Consider the following 22,694-nt stretch of genomic DNA (forward strand, 5'->3'; position numbering starts at 1 on the left):
GACCCCAGCTGACTTCCTGCCCTTTGGGCAGGGGGCTGGACTCGATGATCTCCCGAGGTCCCTTCCAGCCCTGATGTCTATGAAATCTATGAAAGTATTGTCCAGGTCTGCCTCAGTGCAGGGCCCCAACGTTGCTTTCAAAGGAAATCCCTTTTGCTAGATAAAAGCTTCTATTTTGTAGCAGTATCATTCCCCAAATGGGATTTTAAGCTGTCTTGGGTAGGGCCCCCTTTCATTATAAGTATATGCAGCACCTGGGACAGTGGAGCCATAGCCATTGGTACCTCTAGACGCTACTGCAGCACACATCATCAGTGCTAATATTCGTTGTGTGGTCATGAGAGCCCATTAAAGCTTTCCGTTGTACTTTTTTTTGTCTTTCATCAGGTTCTCAGCATGGTAATCAATGCCGCTTACAAACCGGGGAGCGTTTTACGAGAGCTGCAGCTGGTGGAAGACCCGCAGTGGAATTTCCAGGAGGAGACACTGAAGGCAAAGTGAGTATCTCCTCGCGCTGTCCTTTTGTTTCCAGCTGCTTTTATTTTCAGAATATGGAACGGATTGAAAAACCAAGTGACATTTTTGTGAACATTTTCCTCTATAGTGGGTTTTTTTTAATACCTTATTAGTTTTTAATTTAGCCCTGTATCTGTTTAAAAAACTAAAAGCAAATGCTCTGACATTTCATTTCTATATATATATATTTTTTTTTTTTTTTTGTCACCAGCATTCCAGATGTTAATGAAAGCTTTCATGTTTGAATCAGCGTAGTATTGAATTTTACAGAATGCTGTTTGGATGTAAATTTGATCTGTTTAGTGCTAATCCAGGTCTTTGTCTTCTAATCTTTGATATAAAGGCTCTTTACTTCTAGGGAAGAAAAGTGTAACAAAAAACAGTTCTTAGGAGCAAAAACTGAACAAATTTGGACAAGGCATACATTTTGAATAATGATTAAACATCGGAGAACGTGATTAGACATTGGAAGAGAATAATGGTTTCTTCTCTCTAAATCTTCAAATCAGCATTGGATACCATTCTGGAAAAATATGCCTTTAGGCAAGCTCAAGTTACTGGTGTCAATAATAATTCAGTGAACATCAATGATCTGTATTACACAGGATGCCCAACAACATGATCTCATGGTCCCTTATGATCTTAAAATCTATTAATTTTGTATTTTCCTTAGAGAGTAGTAGTAGTAGTGTATTCAACTTTGTTTCCCTGTTTTAATAGACTTTGCTACAACTTGAAGTTGAGTGTGCTCAAATACTGAATATTCTTAAATATACCATTGTTGAATGGTCCCGTATTATCTGTTTGGCCATTCAGATACCATTGTTAGCTAATCCTGCACTCTGATTGAGGGATAAAATGTGAGAACCTTTTTACTCTAAAATCATGGACCCGTTGCCATTTGAACTAAGGAGGCAGCCTCTGTTAGAACTGAAAAACTATTTGAAAATCTCAGGAAAGGGGAACTTAATATTTCATGATGAACTCAAGTGACAGATTTACTAAGGTCAGGAGACCATAAGTGCATTTAACAGGCACGAATCTGTTTCAGCTGAAGACTGAGTCACGCTGAAATCATTAGAAAATCTGATTGTTGGTATTTTCACTAGAACACTCTTCTATCTCTGAAATCTAGCATCAGGTGTAATCTGGCAGGTGTTAAATCAGGTGATAAATGCTTTTTGCAAAATGTTTTTAGAATAAAGATATAAATGGCTGGATTGTCATTGGTACTGGTCAAGAATAGGTCCTATGATACCCACAGCCCCTCTTGCTTCTTTGCACTTCAGAAAATCAACTTTGGTGCTTAGTTTGGGGTCCAGGGCTGCAAACACTTTAAACTTATGGGCAATTTTACAAAGGTAGAAGTCCCACTAGAGCCTTAGTGGCATTATTTGCCTGAGCTGGTTGAATGTTTAGTAGTAATGTTTGCTCAGTTGGCCACTACGACAGCAGTGGTTGTTCCAGTAGGTCTGTTGAAAGTCAGCCGCTAGTGGGGTGAAGTACTCCCAACTCTTTCAGCAGGACATTCCTTTCCTGTAGAAAGCAGGGATGATTTACCCATTTACTTGCCACGTACTTTGTGTCCCTGAGTGCTTAGATCCCATAAACCACTGCTTGGCTTTCTTGCGTTGAATACCAGCCTCTGGCTGCTTTACTATTCATTCCACCCAGGAAGAGCGTGCACGCCAGCTGCAGATGCTTCCTCAGCCTGGCAAAGGGTATTTACACCCAAAAGCTTGCATAGAAAAATGTTTCCAACTATTTCCATTGGGCTAATAAAAGATACCAGATTTACCCAAAGAACCTGGTCTGCCTATGTCCTTAGACCAGCATGGCTACAACCTATACCCCGGATCCCATAAAAACAGCTGTCAGAGGAAAGCCCGCAGAACTTGCAAAATGAACTGGACTGATTTTGTGCGTCTTGCTTGGACTTGGGAGAAATCTGGCAGCGCCTGTATTGAACCCAGAGGTCTAGAAACCAAAGCTGGCTCAAAAAAATCAAACTCTGTGGAATTGTTAAAGCAGCATATGACATGATACATCTGATATGACAGTCAGTTCCACTTCTGAATCTTAACCAGTGACTTATAATAAACCAAAGCCGGTGTAACCCCGGTTTCAAGGGCGCTGGTTACAGTGGCATCCGCCGACAGACTTCTAATCGGAGCAGCTGGAACGTGCCTGTTGTAGTGCGATGTGTCACATCACCGCCCTCCTTCTGGTGTCAGGGTGACGGTTTTTTAGGTCTTGATAGCTGTTTGGTTTTGAGGGCTGCAGTGGGGGAAGAAGGTGAAAAGAGGGGAGAGAGGATATCCCTTTTCCTGGCAGCAAGCCGAAAGACTTGCTGCCAGGAATCAGTTAGCTCCGCAGCCTGTGTGCAGTTCGTGCTGCGGTCATCGGGGACCGTCACTGGCAATAGCTTTGCGGAGAAGATATAACTTTTAGATCAGTGATTCCTCCCATGTTCTGTGCTGAGGTCGGAGGTGCCCAGCTCGTCCCCTCTGCTCCTCCCGCACTCCTGGGGCCAGCATGAGGAGCCATGGGGGCAGTCACTAGAGGCATGAGAGACCCTGCAGGAGCAGCTGCAGTGGTAGGAGCTACCTTTGCCCTGGGAGGTACAAACCAGGGCAGAGAGGGGAGGGATAGTGGAAAGTTCAGGTCCCAGCAGGGTTAGGATCTGCCCTTGCTGGGCAGCACCTAGATCAGTGCCCTTAGCTTGTTTTAGCCTCAAAGACGCCCTCTGTATCTTTTCTGAATTAAGATTCTAGCTCAGTGATTCTCAGTAGGGGTGCTGCAAAACTCAAAGAAGTTATGGAGCGGTGCTTTGAGGCTAAAAAGAATGAGAACCACTGCTTTCGAATGTCCAAAAGGGTGTATGCACATCGGGGAATCATGGTCACCCCCATCAGTGCTCCCTGCAAGCTGCTGAACCTTATTTATTTTGCCACAATGAGCCAAAGACATTGTCGGACTACCTGATTCTTCCGACATCTCCAAGTTTAAAATTCCTTTAAGGGTCCCTGGCAGATGTGGGTCTCCAGTTTTTCTAATCACTAGCACACTCTTCTTCCTGTGCCTAAATATGGATGTGGATGCCTGGCTTTCAGCACAAGGGCTGGGATGACTTTTAGCATTAGAACGGTTGGAATGATTTTGTAGCCACAATGAGCCAGAAAATACGAGAAAAACAAGGATTTTTTGGGTGGTATCTTTTATTGGACCGATTGTGTGGCTGTGATGGATAGACTTAGACAAGCTTTTGAACACAGTGCATTCTTCTTCAGGTCTAAGGATAAAGGCAGGCACCACAGGGACTCAAACCAGTTGGCAGAGCTGTGAAATTGGAGAAGAGAGAAATTCCCAGGGGTTGGGTAGCAGACAAGGAAATCCCAGGAAAAGGGGTAGTTTGATTAGTGCAAGATCAAGACCTGTCAAGAGGGAATAGGGTCTTTATCACCTGTCGTGTGGAGAAAGATTAGCAGGAGTCAAGCACGTTATAGCATTGAGCATCTGATAAAGTGAGCTTATGAAAGCTTCTGTATCTCTGATTTGGTGAGTTTGTATGGTGCAACTCTTGCTTGTCTTCTGCCAGATTATTATATGCTGTGGAGTCAATAGCAACCTTCAGTCCCTGGTCCCTAGTATTCAGTCGGCTTACGAATTTTTGTTCCCAGGGTGTTTTGTTTGAAGTTGTTCTGTGAATTTGCCTTGAGCACAATGATAATAAGGTCAGAAAGTGAGTGTTTGTGCTTTGAAAAGTGTTCTGCTCATTTTTGTATGTCTTTGTCCTTCATCTTTTTCCTGTGACCTTTCATTCTGGTGCATAGCTGTAGTCTAGTTTCACCCACATAGTTTCCATGAGGGCATTGGGCACCCTGGATGAGAATAGTGAGCAAGGGCTCACTTCAACAGGTGCTCTGTGCTATAATTTACCTGTGTCCTGCTAATCTTTCTTCACTCCGCAGGTGATAATGACCCTTTTTAGAAGTCTTGATCTTGCACGAATCAAAATATCCTTTCTTCTGTGATTTTTTTTCTCAATTTCTTTCTTCTCTAGCATCACCGCCTTGCAAACTGTTTTTTTTTATTTGTTGCGCCTACCTTTTTCCTCAGGCCTGCAGAAGAATGCATTACATTAGAAAGCTTGCCTAAATCAATCCTAGCCATGCCATTGGCCCAATAAAGAATATCCCCCTGCCTTTAGTCTTCAGGCCTTGCCAGTGCCCTAGTTTCTGTGGCTGAATTATGCCTGCCCACCTTTGATATTGGTGGGTGAAAAACTCACTGATTCACAAAAGTTAGGGGCGAAAGGGACGTCGTGAGATCATCGGGTCCAGGCCCCCTGCTCGGGGCAGGAAAGACCGTTGGGGTCAAATAACCCAGTAAGGTGTGCGTCTAAATGTGATGTCTTCTGGGTCTCGTTCCTGAGCGGTTGGCGTAAACACAAGCCCTGGCAGATCTCAAACGGAAGAAATCCCGTGATTCTTTTGTGACCGTAACCACCAGTCGCAGGAGTAGGACTCAATCAAGCTGTCCCCTAATCTGAAACTATTGCTCATTCATGCGACAACTGTGTCCCGCTGTGTTTTAAGACGAGCCATCCATGCTCCACAAGTCTTTCCATCGGTTCGGTCTAGGGAGCTCTAATGTATAACGTTATGAAAGAGAAGATGGAGTTTAACTATCCAGGAGAGTTGCTGAGCACTCACACCAGCAAGGAGAGAGAGCCTTGTGGTTAGGTCACTGTACGGGGACACACATGGTCTGGTCTGCTTCTGTCACCGCCTACCTGGGACAATCCTTCAAGGTGTCGACACATCACCGCCTGGGTATGCTGCCGAAAAATATGTCCTACTCCATGTGCATCCAGGCCTACAAATTGTGGGAGTAGATGGCTTGGTGGGATGATCAGGGTTGGATGACGTGACCCGTGGAGGTCTCTTCCAACCCGGCTTCCCTATGATTTCTGTGATGAACAAGCTTTTGATGCAGAGCATTCCTCTTTAGGGGCCTGCATTGCCCTGAATTAAAAGCTGGTCGAGGTCTGTCACAGTCTTGTGGTTGGCTCAATGATACCACCCACGGAAAGTCTCATATTTCCAATAGCTAATGCAATTATTGACTAACTCCTTGGGAGGAATCCATTGAGTTTGATGAATCCTATTGATTGCTCCTGTTTGAAATACCTCCTTCGCATAAGGTTTTTCATCTTTAGAGGATCTTGAGTTTTCATTTTGTTTTTCCTTAAATCTTCCAATATGGTTCATGACTTTGAGATCTTTAAAGATTTAGTTGTAGTTGTAAAGCAAACCATAAACTTTGTGAGCCAGTGAACTTTATAAACCTATAGTGCAGCCAGGGTATTTGTGCATGATGCTTATTACTTAAAAGCAGTCGCAAAATGAGTCGTCTTCTGAAATGTAATGTGGAAAATGGTCTTCTGATTTTATCCACAGTAGCTTTCTTTCATGGGGCTGTCGGAGGTGTGTTCAGATTATGGTTAATGTCATTAGTGTTAGGAGGTTTAAAGTGTGTCGAGAGTGGAAAATGTTAGTAAATCTTGTTTTACAGCTTAAGGAGACACTGCCAAGACAAAAATTGTGTTTAAAAATATTATCTTCTTGTGGCCAGTAGTAACACTTTGGTTTATTGAGACAGACATGACTGTAAAAATCCATCTATGTTTCACCTTTCGTACTATTTCTTTACTTTGTGTGTCACCTTCAAACTGGGTCATGAAAGGAGGCGGCACTTCTTGTTAGTCTTGGCTGTATGCTTTTGCAGGCACTGTAACGTGGTCCTCTTTGGGATCGCAGCTCCACAGGGCAAAAAGGCTCCAAGGCTGACTTGATTGCAGTGGCTAGGTACTGTCCAAGCAAGGGCTTTTTACCTTGGTGGAGAGAATCATAACAAGAACCAGTGGGTGGAAGTAAAATCTAGACTATTTCAGTATGAAATGAGGTACAAACATAAAGGGGGATAATTTAACCACTGGAATAAACTACCAAGCCAAGTGGTAGATTCTTCATCTGCTCATGCCTTTAAATCAACACAGGCTGCCTTTCTGGAAGAGGTGCTTTAGCTAAGCACTGCGATTGGGCTCACTGTACAAGCGCCCAGTTGAAATTTGCCTGTGATGTGCTGGAGGTTGGATTAAGTAACCTCATGATCCCAAAAGCCTTGAACTCTGTATCTATGGAGAGTAAAAGGGGGCAGGATTTACGTTTTTTAGAAGTAAGCAAAGTTAGAAACTTTCTTGTTAAAGAAATATACTTAAAAAAAAAAAAAAAAAAAAAAGGGAGCGTTTTTAAAAATGTTCCTAGCATCATTTCTTTTGGTGTTAGCATTCATAAAATCCAATTTTAAACCTGACTCCCTCCATTCGTGTCTAATGGACACTGGGGAGTGTCTAATGGACACTCCCCATTTTATACACCTGTCATAGTCTTTCTGGGCTCGTGAACAACCCAGTCATTTAAAAACACCTGGGAAGCCCGGTGGCTGTCCTGGGAAGTGTTGTGGCTTTGCTGTTGGCACTTGAATGGGTGCCCCCTTTGCCGCTGACCTGGAAAAACAAGTCCAGATGGCATTTAGTTTTTTGCCTAAATTACCTTTGAGTCCCCAAAGCATAAAGATCACCGTAAGTTGTGCCCTCTTTGAAGCCCCAGTCACTTTCCCACCACTTTCATGTTTCCAGGAAGGGACTCTGACTATTAAAATGGAGAAGTAAGAGAAGAGCGCCATGGTGGCAGGTCAGCCATTGTAGCTCCTCCTGCCATTTTTCCTGTTCTACGCCGTCCTCCTCTCCCTGTCCCAAGTCTGACTAGTGTTTACAATGACCTATTGCCTCCGTTTAATAAATTATGTGGTTAATTGCCTTGCAGAGTTCACATCTCCAGTGAACAGTGGAAGTACTGAAACAGTCTTCAGCTGTTTAGTGCTCTTCATATAAAGTCTTGTAGCAAATGCTTTATTGGCAGTGAATTTAGGGTCAACCTCTTGCCTCACAGACCTCGATGCTCAATATCTCCATAAGAATTCAGTGCCTGATCCAAACCCCAGTGAAAGCAACTGAAAGATGCCTCTTAATCTGGTGGGGTTTGGATTTAAGGCTAAAAGGGGCCATTGGCCTATCTAGTCTGACATCCTGTATAACAGAGCACCACATTTCATCTAGTCCAATGGTTTTATTCATACTAAAGTATTACAGGATGTTCAGCTTTGTGCAACAAGCAGGGAACAGGGGAGGCAACCCCTCCAGTGGATCCAGTCCCTATGTGCCCTTTCTTCCCAATACCTGGTGCTCTTAAACCTCAATTACTGCCACCTCTCCGGTGCACCCGGTCTTTCCCCCATCCGGTCTATCCCAAGTAATATCATCAGACTGATGTCTGCCCTTCTGGTACAGCAGGACCACTCCAATATTGCCAGTGAGTGGTGCATCTCCGTAATGGGTGAGCGTTGTGGCACCACAGCAGCCAGATGTCCTGCCTGCATCATTACATGCCATCTCACTAGGAGGTAGTGAAGCACTGGAACTGAGGTTGTGGACTCTCCATCCTTGGACGTTTTTAAGGCCTGCCTGGACAAAGCCTTGGGTCAGATGATCTAGTTGGACTAGGTGACCTCCCGAGGTCATTTTTAACCAATATTTTCTATGATTTTTGCCATGTTCTCTTCTAGGTACCGAGGCAAAACCTACCGGGCGACGGTCAAGATCGTAAGGACGTCTGATCAGGTGGCAGATTTCTGCCGAAGGGTCTGTGCCAAGCTGGAGTGTTGTCCCAACCTGTTCAGCCCTGTGCTTGTAGCTGAAATCTGCCCCGAGAACTGTTCTATTCACACCAAAACCAAATACAGTGAGTAATAGCTTATGTGCTGCTCTCTCGCAACTAGGAGCTGGAGCATTGCAGGGTTGATCGTGGGCCAGGCAAAAAAAACCATGCTTAGCATCATGCATTAGTGCTGGAGTGATGTAGCCATGGTGGTCCAGGACACGTGAGATTTTTGGGAAAGGGCAATATCTTTTATTGAACCACTGTATAGTTGGGACTTAGACAAGCTGTTGGGCATGAGGCCCCCTTTCTAATCCCGGTGGAAATTGTTGCAAACAAGAACATGGACACCCAGGATGCTTTTGTGTGGAGTGTGGTGGTTGGGGCTCTTCACCCTCATGTACTGGACCTGAGTTACATAGTTATGCTGCACTTAGCCAGACCCATCATGGGAGATCAGATCACTGAGTGCAGTCCTTCATGATCTGAGATGCAAAGACCTGCTCCAGTGATCATTGTGTTTGCTTATTTCCAACCACTCTGGTTTTCTGCCTGCCAGAGGATATCCATTGTAGCATCTTTTCTTCCCCAACTGTGGTCCCCTGTTATGTTTGGAAGATGCCCTAGGTTGATTACAGCACTGTATGTGCTGTAATCTTGTGGTCTCTGTGTAGTATCAGGGAATTAGTTCCACTAACATGCACATAATTTGGCGTAACCTGCAGTTTGCCTAAATGTAAAAGACAGTAGTACCTGGAGCACATCACTGTCTGTCAGTGAGCCAGCTTCCTATTTGTTGCATCACTATCGATCTGTAATGTGTCTGTGGCTCTGGACTTATGCCTCTGTTAGTGTAGCTTCGGTAGACATAGTTGATATTAAGGGAAGCACTTGCTCAATGTTAAGTGCACACTTCATCCCACCCAAGTCCATGCCGGTGAATAGTGAGAGACTGCTGAATTGGGGCCTGATGGTGGAATTGGGTTTCATTGAGCCATCAAGAGGGATGAGTGATGCAAGGCCAGAAAGAGAGCAAAGCAGAGGGAGCTGGTTTTGTGGCTTAGGGTAGGATTGTCAGAGAGATGGTCAGGAGAAACATTTCACCCAGCCCACAGGGGAGGCTCCAAGAGGGGCCAGGAATCTGGCAATGGGGTTACAGGGGGTAGGGCATGCCACCAAATTTTTAGCTACAAAGCCTAGCCAAGGATATGGGGCAGCAGCAAACAGGGATGAGCGATATCTGTGTTAACCCCTGCGCTTCTACTCATCTTGCTGCTGCTGGGTCCAGATCCTGTCTGGGTGCCCAGGTGAGTTTGACACAAGTGGCTTAAGGAGGTCATTTCCTCCAATGAAAAATGGAAAATGCAGATGTGCCTTGGAGGCAGGAACCAGAGCTTGTAAATCAGGTAACTTGCCTTTACTGTGTCAGGTAAGCGTTACCTGTACTGATTGTGTGGGGTGGGTATACAGCCTGCCAGGGTCCATTGCTGACTGAACAGCTACTAGGGCCTTAACATAATCTTCAGCAGAGACGACTGCCTCTATTTCCTGTTGTAGCTTCACCTCATTAAAAGTTCGGTCCTGGAATTGCCCTGCTATTAATTCCTTGTATGTTGGGTCAAATCCTGCAATCTGCATTTAGTTCTCAGGCAGGCAAAATTCGCAGGCACTTGAATGGAGGTTTTGCTTACCTAAGCCAGTCTGAAGTGCTGCGTCAGGAGTGCAGGATTTAACCTGTAGTGAATAGAAGAAATGCTTGTACATCGTAATAGCTCTGTCCCTTCGGTCAGTAGTCCAGGATGACATCCGCTCTTTCGTTCTGCATGGGGACGTTTACTGCAGATCGGGTTATTTTAAAGGTCTTTATGAAAACCGCTGTTCAGCAGGAGCCTAACATGTAGGATCAATAGCACAGAGTAAGCCAAAGCTTCAGTTTCTTGGCAATTATGTTTTTAATGTGTTAGGTTTTTATTCCCCCTCTAGCCTATTATTATGGGAAGAGGAAAAAAATCATTAAGCCACCAATTGGGGAAAACAACAACTTGAAGAGCGGACACATCAAGCCAGCAAGGCGCAGGAAAAGACGGAAATCCATTTTTGTGCAGAAGAAGAGGAGGTCGTCGACTGCTGATTTTAACACTGCAGGGTCTGCAGAGGTACATGCTGGAGTTGGCTCTTTTGCTGTGTCTTAAAGCATCCTGTAGTGTATGGCACTGACTTTAAAAAAGAAATACATTTTTCAAATGAGCACCTTGATGCTTTCTTCTGTCTTGCTTCTTCCATAAACTCCCCCACTTAAGACTCTCCCTTGCTGTGTTGCCAGCAAAAAATGTGACAGTGGTTAGGCATCTCTTGTGCTGAGATCACTGCCTGCCCTGTGGACCGATACAGCCTTACTGATTCCTTGTCTGTCTGAGGCCACTGTTTTGGGCAGAGATGGGCTGCTTTTTGTTCGCACAGCCCCTTGCACAGTGGGGTGTCCCTGTCCACGACTAAGGCTGCTAGGTGCTATGGCAATACACATAGCAAGAAACTATAAATGGAGAGTGGGCATTTATAGGTTGCTCTTGAGGCAGGATGAATTTTAGTGCTGGTCTAATTAATTGTCATTTAGTTTAATATCTAAAGATACTCTAGGAGTTCTCATGCTACACATTGTGCCATCCGAAGTCTTGTTCCTTCAGAGACATAAATGTTGTCTGTGCACCAACTTTCACTGGTTTAGTTTAACTGCTCTGATGTGGCCACTCATTTTGATTTCGTTTGAGCTTGAGTTAGTTTGAACCTGCTTCTAACTGACTTAAGCCAGCCCAAGTAAACCTCTTAGAAGCCAAAATGAGAGCATCACCCAGGCCTTTGAACAGATTTGACTAAGCCAGTTGTAAGTCATGCTTTGACTCAAGGCTATATGACACAGCACGAGGATAAGATTTTATGAACATGCTTAGCTTTAGACATATGTAGCCTCTTTGAACCCAGGGGGACCATGTGTATGAGTAAAACTTAGCGCATATTCAAGGTCTCATCTACACGTAAGAGTTTGGGGGGTCTAACTCTGTCAGGTAGGGTGTCAAAGCTTTTCACACCCTACCTGACGCAAAGAACTACCGAGTGAATTCTCGCCCACCCCATGGCCATCTGTTTTAACTCAATTGTTCAGTCCAGATGCAGGAATACCTGAGTGAAAGCCTATGTGCTGGGTTATAGAAGAGCTCAGACAGCTGCTTGTAATGCTAATTATATTAGGAATGCCAAAGAGCATCAGCACGTGTTGAAACTCTGCTGAAGCCGAGAGAAGGTAAAAACAAACCAAAACACCAGAAATGCAAGACTCATTGGTTTCATTTTTTCTAATCGGTTTCACTTTCCAGGTCTCCTGCCCCGGTGCGGTGCTGCGGGGCTCGAGGTACACTCGCTGCAAAGCAACGTTCGTCTCAAAACAAGAGATGGTTTTAATTGATACGAGAGCGGAAAAAATTGTTTTGCTCTAAAGTGTTGTAACAGAATCTAAATATGGGGCTCAAGCGACATGCCACTGTGATAAGCGCGGTGTAACTCAGTTGAAGCTACCGGTGTGACTCAATATTGAACTTGATGGGCGAATAGAAGTTGATCCGATGGCTTTTAATGTGCAGCAGGAAATGTGCAGTTGTGTTAAATCCTGTGTCACAATGGTGTTTCTGTACATATGTCACCATAGGAAAGTGAAGAGGAGGAGCCAGATGCTATGGAAGATGAGACCGGGAGTGAAGAAACCAGCTCTGAACTACGTGATGACCAGACAGACACCTCCTCGGCCGAGGTCCCGTCAGCCAGACCAAGGAGAGCCATGACATTACGAAGCAGCACCGAGTCGGACAGGCCTCCTCCCATTGAGAGAGCGAGAAGGAGCCGGAAAACACCGTCTCTCTCATACAGCGAACAGGAAAAGTGCACTCAAGTCAAGGAAGTGAGTCTTCTAGCAAACTACTTCGTTCCCATTTAACAGCAATATTTTTTTCCATTGACGTGACCTTAGATGTTGAGTGCTAGCCATCTGAAGAGAGCACTACGTGCTTCACAGATGAGTAGTTTTGAGTGTAGTGCCCTTTTCTTTACAAATGCTTTGGGTCTTGCAGGAAATAAAGCAAGAGGAGGAAGAGAAACTCATTCTGGACAGCAACCCATTGGAGTGGACAGTGACTGACGTGGTGAGGTTTATCAAACTGACAGACTGCGCTCCCCTAGCCAAGATATTTCAGGAACAGGTAGACTGCTTCACCTTGCAATTTTTTTTTTTTTTTTTTTTAGTGGCAGCTGGGTATTCACATGCTTATTCACATCACAGGAGTCTGTGAAATAGAGGAAGACTTGCATCTTTCCCATTTATTAAGGATAAAATTCATCCATCAGCAGGGCATCAGTGTGAGGCCCAGACACCACCATTTACATCCTATGCAAGTCTTCAACAGGAGGCTTACGTGGCACTTAGTTGGTACAGGGTCATGTACTGGCGCCTCTGCACAAGGGGATATTATTTCACCCTAATGAGATTATAGTTCTGGACCATGAAACAAAAGATCTAGGTTCCCGTCTGAGCTCTGTCACTGAGGGCATGCACAGACAAAATACTTACGCCACTGAAAGACAGCCCATGAATGAATAAAACTGGGTAAACTACTGCGGATTAACTTCACTTACTGCAGTTTAAGAGTGGACAGTTGAAACAAAGGTGAATTTCCTGAAAAGGTATTTAGGCACTTGCTTCCACTGTAAGCAGTGGCAGTCAGGTGTTTACGTGCCTTGGAGAATCTGGCCCCTAATTCTTTTGGAGCTGTGGAAAGCGTCCCCATTTCAGAAGGTGCCAAGTGCTTCTAATTAAGACAAAGCAGCATGCAGGAGCTCAGCATTTCTGGAGATCAAACAAATAGTGCCTTTCATCTCAAAGCAGCATGGGCACTTATAATTATATGTAATCCGTCATTTCTCCACTAATAACATTTACCACTATCCAGTTCAGAATGAAGGGGCGTCACAAGGACATCAGTCATTAGCCAGCCGAGAACGTTGCCAGGACATGAAAGCTAAGACTGACTCTTACCAAAAATGTTGTGGGATCTTTAATTAGCCAAAGCCATCAATGCTTTGGCCTTGCTTATTACCTGCCAGGCAGCTCCTGGTGCTCTCAGGCTACGGGTCATTTCAAAGAGAGCACCCTCAAGTAGGATCTCGTAATCAGAGGAGCACTTACCATGTGTATTGACTGTGTTTAGGGAGTTCCTGAGGACTTGATTATGACATTAATGATTCTCACTGACACACTTTTGATTCACCTGTTTTTCCTCATGATGGATCATATCTCTCTTATTTATGTTTCAGTCTGTCTCTTTAAAGAATTGGTCTCCTAATTAACTAGTGGCACCAAGGAAGGAATATGGTAGAAACAGCCCAAAAGTCTCATCCGTGGGATGTTGGGGTCCCTGCTCCTAAGAGTCAGGAACCCACATAGTTTGCATTCGGGGTGTTCGAGAGAACTCTGTAAAGAGCTGTAGAAACATCCCACAGGTGGCTCCAATCCAAACGAGGAAGCACGAGTTGGTATTATTGCTGTAATGAATTTTCACTCCGTCCTCACAGCTATTTGGGCTGTGGACAGGCGGCGACCGCACAAATAGCCCTGCTCTTAGCCGCTGGAGAGGCTCAGGACTGAATGGGGCATGATTTGAACTGGTGTGTTACTTCTTCCAGATTACGGGCCAAAGCAGTGTAGTTAAAGAGGAGGATGGCCCAGTGGTGAAAGCCTAGAGCAGGACTGAATTTCTAGGTTTAGCTCCTTCCCATACCTGACCTACTGCCCCTCTATGCCTCAATTCCCCCTCTGTAAAATAGTGGTAGTTGTGCTCCCCTCTCTTGCTCCTCTGTCTGTGTAGAGTGTGAGCTGTCTGGAGCAGGGCCCTATGTGTCTAGCTCAGTCAAGCTTTTTGGGGGCCCCTAGCTAGGTGCTACTGAAACAAATACTAATACAAGTGCCTGGCTGTCACCCCTTACAGTACTCCAGCGCTACTCAGAATGGTTGTCACCCAGTCTTAGATGCACCAAAGCCAAACCTCTTGTCCCTGCTTTTTCCTGCTCAGCCTTTCTCAACCAAGAGCAACCACGTGTTATTTGTTTCCTCCCAGGACATTGACGGCCAGGCGCTTCTGCTGCTGACCCTGCCGACGGTGCAAGAATGCATGGAGCTGAAACTCGGCCCAGCCATCAAGTTGTGCCACCAGATTGAGCGAGTAAAAGTTGCTTTCTATGCACAATATGCCAACTGACTCTGCCGCTCCATGCATTGCCTTTTGGGCTTTTCTCACTGGTTTTCAAACGTTACAGCTCATTTGGGTTTTTCCCCGCCCTGTGCTCGTAAGCCTGTGGAAGCCGAAACACTGAGAAGCTCTCTGTAAAAAAAAACAAAACAAAAAAAACCCCAACAACAAAAAACCCCCCATACAATCTGAATGAGTATTTCCAGATTTGTGAAGCACATTGGTATATCTCTGGCATTTCTTCTTGGGAGCCTGTCCGCACATGCAATATTGTAGTGTAGCAAGGCTGTAAGAGAGCAGAAGGTTTGTCGTCTTTTTTTTTTTTTTTAATGAAAGAGAAAATAAAACAAGTTTTCCTACAACCAGGAAACACATTCCATAGGGGATAACGTTCAAACACTCCCAGCCGATTATGGTGTGTCTAGGCCAATTTCTGGACATAAATGATCCCTGTCATGAACTGACACACTTCTTTCATATTGAAATGTGAGTGATCATTTTTAGTGATCCACGGTTTACTGCAGATTTGATCGTAATGGTCAATGTGCTTTATTCAGGCCTGCAAAGAAAGCATTAGAGCAGTGATACGCCGTGTAATGTCTTAGCAAGCAGTTGGTAAAGGGGAATCCCAGCTGTGCTCTCCGCAGAGTATCAGAAAACAATTCAATGAACTTCAAGGGGTACAGCAAAAGGTCGTGCCCGGTAACGCTTCCCAAACCCGGTAGAGTTATGTACAATATTCTGATTATCTCTGTGATTGGACCTGTACAGTTCTTCATTCTTGTAATGGAACATGCATGAAATATTTTATACTAAAGCCCATTCAATTATCTCCAAGTAACGTTAAAGGTCTGATGGTGGACGCCTACACGCAGGGAATTCAGGTGGAAGGATGAGACTTTGGAGTAAGTTCTGATCTAGGCTGAACCTGGTTAAATCCATTGAGGGCAACTGAATCTCCTGGGTTGACTTTGGTGTAAAAAAGATCAGAAATTGTTTCGCAAAGTATCTGCATTGTTTTACACCAGCTGTGGATTTAGCCTAGCACACCCTTTTGTTCCTGAGCATACAAAGAGCCAGATTCACCAGATGCCCTGTGCCACTGTCCCTGGTTAAGCTGGATTTGCACTGTTTTGTGTCAATGGAGACATGCGAAGCATCTGAGAGGCACCAGGTAGCCTGGCCCAGAGTGTCCATGTGGCCGTGTTAAGGAGCTGTGCGAAATGCGTGGACTTTGGCTCAGCATGGCTCGTGATAGGAATCAAAACGAAGCCTATTGAAGTCAGTGGTGTTATACCCTCCTAATAACCCTGTCCCGAGCAAGAACAGAAGCTGAGTTTTATTTCGAAGATGAGTTTCAAGTGGAGATCCCCGAAAAGGCAAACTCGGTGGTTGTGGCTAAGTTTTTTTCCTAGCTTCAGAGGAAATCACGGACTTTCTTTTTTTGTTTTTGCATGGTTTCCCCTGAAACTATAAATAGACCTGTGATCTGCAACTTCAGTGAACTTGGAGTTTTGGATTTGTTACAGAAAGCTAGAGTAGCCTTGTCAGGAAGCCAGGTCAGAGTCTCCAGGGACCCCTCCTAATGTGAGACGTGGTTTTTTTTGTTTTTTTACCCTGAAGTCTACATGTCTTTGCTTTTGCCCAGTTAGCTCAGAGCTTGAATGTTACTTCAACAGAATCTGTTGGTTTCAATGCCTTTTTCTTACCCCTGCTTTTTAATAAGCCGTTTTGCTTGTGTTCACTCTCTCATTGCCCACTGACTTGGGTCTGATAATCCTGCAGACTGGATGTGCTCAGCTAAAACAACTGGGCATTCGCAGATTAGAGCTGGTTGGTTCTGTCACAGCCATTTTCTTCTTGACGACTCTGTTAATTGTGTGGATTATTGGTGCTGTATAATGCTTCTGAAATACCCTTTACAGACTCTGGTGGACCAGAATTCACTTCAGAGAATACTTTATGCAAGGATCAATTCAGGGGACCGTAAAGCTTTGCAAGGCATCTTTATAAAGTGCCGCTATAACAGCAGGTTGCCTGGTTGAGTCTACTTCCAACGAATTGCCTTCTTCTGACATTTTGAATACAGATTCAATATGAGTTGCTGCAGGTTAGACCAGGTCCCACAATACGTCTGTTGGCTTTGGTAAAACTCCTATACGTCTTCTGTTCACAAGATTTTAGTAGCAAGATTTAAATGATCTTTATTTAAAGGAAGGGAATAAAGCAGCTGCTCCTGTCCTGAGGTTTTTGTTTCACCAGAAAACAAATGATTAAGGGTTAAGTTGTCCTTTGAGACAGCGGGCAGTGGGTTTTGTATTGGCAATCCTATGGGGTGTTTAACAGCATGCTAAATCACTGCAGTTGTGCTGATGATTTTTGGCGAACCCTTCAAGATGCCAGTGAGTTTAAATGCCCACCTTCCCAGTTAAAATTTCCCCCAGAAGAGCTCAGCTTGTCTTCTCTAGTCCAGTGGACATCAGGGCGCCTACTACTCTCCCTGGCAACTTCCACCCAGTCACTGTCCTAAATTAAAGCAGCTCATGGGTTGTTCATCTATAGACACGTCTCCGAGACACTGTACGCTCCTAAAGAAATGCTAGAATCGGCCCAGACCCTGGGGCCTGGTAAGGGAAATGGAAAAGGTGCTGAGCATGTCTGCCTGGCCCCGAGGTGGCTGTGCCCTGACGCAGGTTCAGGTCTCTGCAGGGCAGATCCGTCTGCCTTCTGCTCCTCCGACGCTCGCCGGATAATCTGGCCCAGAGGTCATCAAGGCAATTGAATGCGTCTGAGGGTCCTGTTACTTTCTCAACATGGGTAATCATCATTTTGGTGCCACCGAAATACTTGTGGAAGACTGAACCGGAGCGCACGTGGCTGTCTGCTTTGTATTCAGGGCCATCTCCATGCTCAGTTTTGACATTGCAAAGGGGGCATACAGCTTTGGGCAGTGATATGCAACCTCATGGAAATAACAAGCGGAGCTCTTACTGATTGTTTTTTCCTTCTCTTAACAAGAATCAGAAAGGTTAATCATGTTTAAAACCACAGCTAGCAAAAAAAAAACAACAACAACAACAAAACCGCTTTGACTGTAGCTTATGCAGACTGTAAAGCTCTCCAGGCTTTTGTTCCCCCCTCCCTCTGTTTTTTTTTTTTTCTTTCTTTCTTTTTAAATATCCCTTCATTTATTTTTCTCTGTTCCTTTTGGAGAGCTGTGACCTCAAGTCTTTATTCTAAAATTACCTTGAATTGGCCTCAGTGGCAAATGCTTTATTATAGTGACACCTAAAATAGCGAGTGGGAAGGGATCAAAGAGATGCAGTCTGCTGTTCTAATTGCCTTCCAGAGAAGTAGCGCTGAATCTCCTACCCAATTTTTTTTATGTAAAAGAAAACTGTATGGCAGGCAGTTAAATTGAACAATGTGCTCACATTGTCACTTAAAGATTCAAGCCGAGATCAGAACAAACTGAACGCTCCTTCTGGCGCATAATCCCAGATCCAGAAAATTAACAAGATTTTAGAATAATGCATTTCTAAGGAGACGTTTGAAACACACAACTCATCAGGGTGAAATGCTGATATACTTTGCTATGTAAAAAAAAAAAAAAAAGGATTGGGGAAAAGCATTTTTATTTGATGTGTATGGAGTCAAATTCAGAGCTGGGATAATAAGGAACAGACTCCCATCATATTCAGGCAGCTGCGTCTTGTTACATCACTTCTGGATTTGGTCCTGAGAGTAGGGGCAAGATAAATGACGGCGCGTTTTCTTTCTCTCCAGGATGGAAAGGTTCAGGGTATGAAATTATTGTGGCCAAAGCTAGAACCGTTGTTGCCTACCAGCAAGGCTTTTTTTTCCTTCTGGCCAAGGAACAGGATGGTCATCTCTCTGCCACAGTCCTTGAGGCTGACCCAGAGCTGGGATGGGCACCCCAGGGTACTTGCTCATCCTGCTGCGATGAGCTGAATTAGTGCATTCAAGTCAGCGCTGTGCTTGGCCCGTTCAGGTAGACCAACAGCAGCTCTGCACCATTTTGGTGTCCCCTTGGAGGAATCCAGCTTCTGAGATGTAGGCCTGGAGCTCTATTTTGTGGAGTTTTTACTAAGCTATTTAAAATGCTCTGCACCAGGCATGTCCGTGGTCCTGTGCTGCTAAGCACCTACCTCCTTCCGCCAGCTTAGATCAACTATTAGAACCGGAAGGAGAAGTTTCCATCCCCTTGGGGTAAATTCAGCTCCCGTTTCCCTCCACTATCGACCGGGTGAGAACCTGTCCTCCTCCTCTCCTATACACTTCCCTGCTCCGGCATGAGATTTCTTCCTCTTGCTCTCTCCATATTCCAGGCATTTCCCACATGCTCCCCACCGTCCATCACCTGGGCACCTACTCTTCACCATTCAGCTCGTTAGCTGTAAGCAAAAACTCTGGCCACTGTCACCTCTGATGGGCATCATGGCTTTCAAGCACTGATGTCTGGTTCCTCTGACATATGGCTTCCGGGAGCTGAATTTGAGCTTTATTGGACAGGTACTGGTGCCTGAAGGACTCCCCCAGCAAGCTGCAAGCTACCTCCTGAGGGTGCTGAATGCTGTCTGAAATCGATGGAAATGGTTGGCATTCAGTCTCTCTAGTGAGGATCATTCCAGGACCTGGCTGTTGTTGAGATTGGTGTCGGACATGCCGCGATACTGTCTGCGACGTACTGTCGAGACACTGATGTACAAAGGTATTTAGGATTAACAGAAACGCCGAAGCAAGTACAGCCGGGGGAGAGAGGCACTGAACTCGCCTGACATCTGTCTCGTTGCAATTTGCATTTATTCTGAAACGACTTTGGATCCGAAAGTCGGCAAACCTGACACGAGCTCTTTCAAAGCCAGCTGGCCCCGTCAGTCAGTATTTACTCACCGAAAAAAAGCAAGGCTTGTTGTTTTCTGAGCCTTTTCATTGACTTCAGCAGGAGCTCCAGGTGTATAGCACTTCGCTTAATTTTTTTTTTTTTTTTTTTAAGTCAGGTCACTTACCATTATAATTTCCTGGAGTTCAGAAATGTCAGGGCATTTCAAATGTTCTTTGTTTCTCAAGGCAGCAAGCTTGGAAAAAAATGTGGAGCGTGTTTTTCTTTGCAGATAAAACTCAAGTGCTGAAGGAAAAGGAAATGCACACTAGTACTGAGCACCATAAAAGCCAGCTTTATTATGTGCGGGTTAAAGTAGTCTCAAGATCTCCATTTTAGGGCTGAGATGCTTTGCTGCTTAGTGCAAAGCTTGGTCTCATGCATCTAATCCCCCAAGCCAAGAAATATGCTTTCCATGATCAGCAAAATGCCTTAAGCACTAGGATTTTATATGATTTTTTTAAATATATAGCAATGGATTTTTTTAAATTCATATTCACCCTTTTTTTTTTTTCCCCATACCATTCAGCAAAGTAGCTGCCCTACTAGAAAAGGAGCCTTTGTTATTCACAAAGGACTTGGTTCAAAGCCAGATGAAATCAGTGGAAAGAATGGGCTTTGGAAACAGGTGAATTTCTCCTGTCATTTAGAAGATAATTAATTAACTCAAGGATTAAAGACTGGATTCCCAGCATTGGCCTTTGCAGTCTTGGAGTCCTTAAATTTCACCTCTCACGCAGGAGAAGTGTTTTTGGGTTTTGTAGGGACTTAGTGCCATTCAGCAGAGCACACGTTGCAGGAGAAGCAAAATGTTACCATTGTACCGCTGCATAAGAAGGCCTCCCATGGTTTATCCTTTACACAATTAATTCCCATCTTGCATTTAAAATGTCAGTAACATCTCACTCCACAGAGACGAAATTCCTACAGTTCAGCATGCTCCTCTCATGCTCTTACACCCCTCGTTGTGCTAGTTTCCAGCCCGCTCCTTTAACGGAGCCATATGTTGACTTGTTACTTCCTCCTGGACAGGTGCTTCATATATGCATATATGCCTCCTGTCGTGATGCTGTACCACGTCCCAGTTAAGTCAGTGGGGGGACAAGCCATGGAGGGAATATGCAACCACACTTTTGATATTTCACTGCTAAATCCAGAAATCGGTAGTTCACGTGGGGTCCTCCCAAAGCCCAAGCTGCCACTGAAGTCAGTGGGAGCGTCACTTGAACAGCATCCCAATCCATAGCAACCCGTTCTGCTTCTGCACTTAAGTGAAAACTGTCTCCGTGGTACCATCCCCTGAGGCTGCTCTACATGCACGTGGTGGGGAAGGTAGCAGAGTACCGGGGGGGGAAGCTAGTAGTGCAGCTGTCCCCACCTCCGCCCAGTTACTTCTGCATTGGTGTGCAAGCGGAAAGTTAGTGGCGCTCCTGCTGAGTGGTTATCTGTTACAGACAGAGCCACAGCTTCATGTTTCCACTTATCCCTCCACGACCCTCAAGGCTATGTATGGAAGGCTGGAGGAAGACTTCAGGGAAGAGGAAGAAAAAGGGTTTAGGTAGAGCTGGCCCTGCGTAGAGGAGGTGTTTTAATTGCTGTCAAATCCCTAGAGCTCTGACAGGTGCCAGATGAAAGGAGAGGATGAAGCAGACCTCCGCTCAGGGTTAGACCCTCTGTCCATGGTTTCCAGATGCAGGCAGGTCCAAGTTTTCTCCACGGCAGCAGAGACTTGCTCCAATGGCAGCACACCCCGGAGGCCCTCCGGATGGATGGGAAGTAGGGGCTGCGGATGATTTTGTTCTTCCGTCCATGGGATCGAGGTCCGAATTCGTGTGGATCCCCTGGCTTGGAGGGGCCAGGCCAACCCTCCCCTTCACACCCTCTTGGCCTAAAGGGATGCTGCCTAGGGAATGCCACGAGAGGGTTTTCAGGCCTTCGATGGGATAGCATGATCTGGCTCAGGGCAAGGATTTCTAGATCAGCAAAATGCATACGCATAGGTTTTGAAACCTGAGTAGGTGCCCAACTCCCACTGAAATTGGGCCCCGAGGAGTCAATCCAGTTGCTGTTTAAGTCAATAGCAAGAGTCCCATTGACTTAGACATTGAATGAGGCCCGTAAGAATGCACTTAAAGCAACTAAGTACTCCCAAGGAAACCAGCAGGAGGATGTGCATGCCCTCAATGTTGGGAATATTTTGTTGGGTCAGCTTGAAACATGCACTAGATCTTGGAATATTTTCCCGCTTCTGCATAGATCTACTGCTACAAAATGATTATGCGGATGGTTGAGAACTGTCCCTAGTGAGACTGTGAGCAGGATTAATAATCCTCCCAAGCATTGGACTGGATCTCTGGTAAGACAGTTGGATAGAGGCAACTCTCAGGACGATCCTTGATAGAATCAACTTTTCCTTTAGCAAAATGGGAGAGGGGTGAGAAAAAAAAATCTCATTTATACCCCACCCCCTTTATAACAGCTATAATACTGAGAAGTAGGATGACAGCCAGCCTCAAACCATTCATAGTGGCGTATGTTGGAAGTCTTTGGACCACTTTGCATTCCAGTTTGTATCAACGAAGCAGTTCAGATCTCGTGTATGTGTGTGTGTGTATATATATATATAATATATATACACACACACCACCCTTTGTGCTACAGGAAAAAACAAACAAAATGCTGGTGTTTTTACTTTTTAAAACTCACAGGGCAAAGGGCATGTTATTAGTTTGCTGTAAGATTATATTCTGTATATATGTTTTCATGTAAATAAATGAAAATCTATATTCAGAGTTATATTTTAATTTTTATTCAAAAATGAAATCCCCTTTTTACTTGAAGAATTGTAAGCCACATTGTTAATAAAGGAATAATAAATTATGGCTTTCCTGCCTGGCTGTTGTTTTGTTTGCGTGTGCGAGATTGTACCTTGATGCACTCTGGTTTTTTTCCTGAAGGAAGGAGCACAAGACGAGAGTGGCTTGAATTTCGTGCTGGTGTGAATGGTGGTTTAGCCCCATTCTGAATGATGCCAGGTGAGGATTGGGCCCAGCCTTTATAGCATGCCTCCAAAGGGAGCTTTGCTCTTCTAAGAGATAAGGTCCCTGCCTTTAACGCACAGTATAAAACTACAGTCCTGTAAGGCAGGTGTTTCTGTCTTGTCCAAGCTGTTCAGAGGGGAGATGCCTACCTGAACCAAGCCCT

The 22,694-nt window shown here is 44.9% G+C and overlaps 1 protein-coding gene across 1 annotated transcript in view; it reads left to right on the forward strand.

Moving 5' to 3' along the window:
• Positions 1–21,753, forward strand: part of SFMBT2 (Scm-like with four mbt domains 2) — a 164,500-nt gene extending 142,747 nt beyond the window's left edge. Inside the window, exons 16-21 of the mRNA XM_019543748.1 lie at positions 388–497; positions 8,206–8,381; positions 10,281–10,453; positions 11,998–12,246; positions 12,416–12,544; positions 14,456–21,753. Coding sequence (XP_019399293.1) covers positions 388–497; positions 8,206–8,381; positions 10,281–10,453; positions 11,998–12,246; positions 12,416–12,544; positions 14,456–14,596 — 978 coding nt within the window. The 3' untranslated portion in view covers positions 14,597–21,753. The remainder of the gene's footprint in view (positions 1–387; positions 498–8,205; positions 8,382–10,280; positions 10,454–11,997; positions 12,247–12,415; positions 12,545–14,455) is intronic.
• Positions 21,754–22,694: the final 941 nt, after the last annotated feature.

The sequence above is a fragment of the Crocodylus porosus genome, unplaced genomic scaffold (assembly GCF_001723895.1).
Source record: "Crocodylus porosus isolate Cpor-Errol unplaced genomic scaffold, CroPor_comp1, whole genome shotgun sequence".
In the NCBI taxonomy this organism is placed as follows: Eukaryota; Metazoa; Chordata; order Crocodylia; family Crocodylidae; genus Crocodylus; species Crocodylus porosus.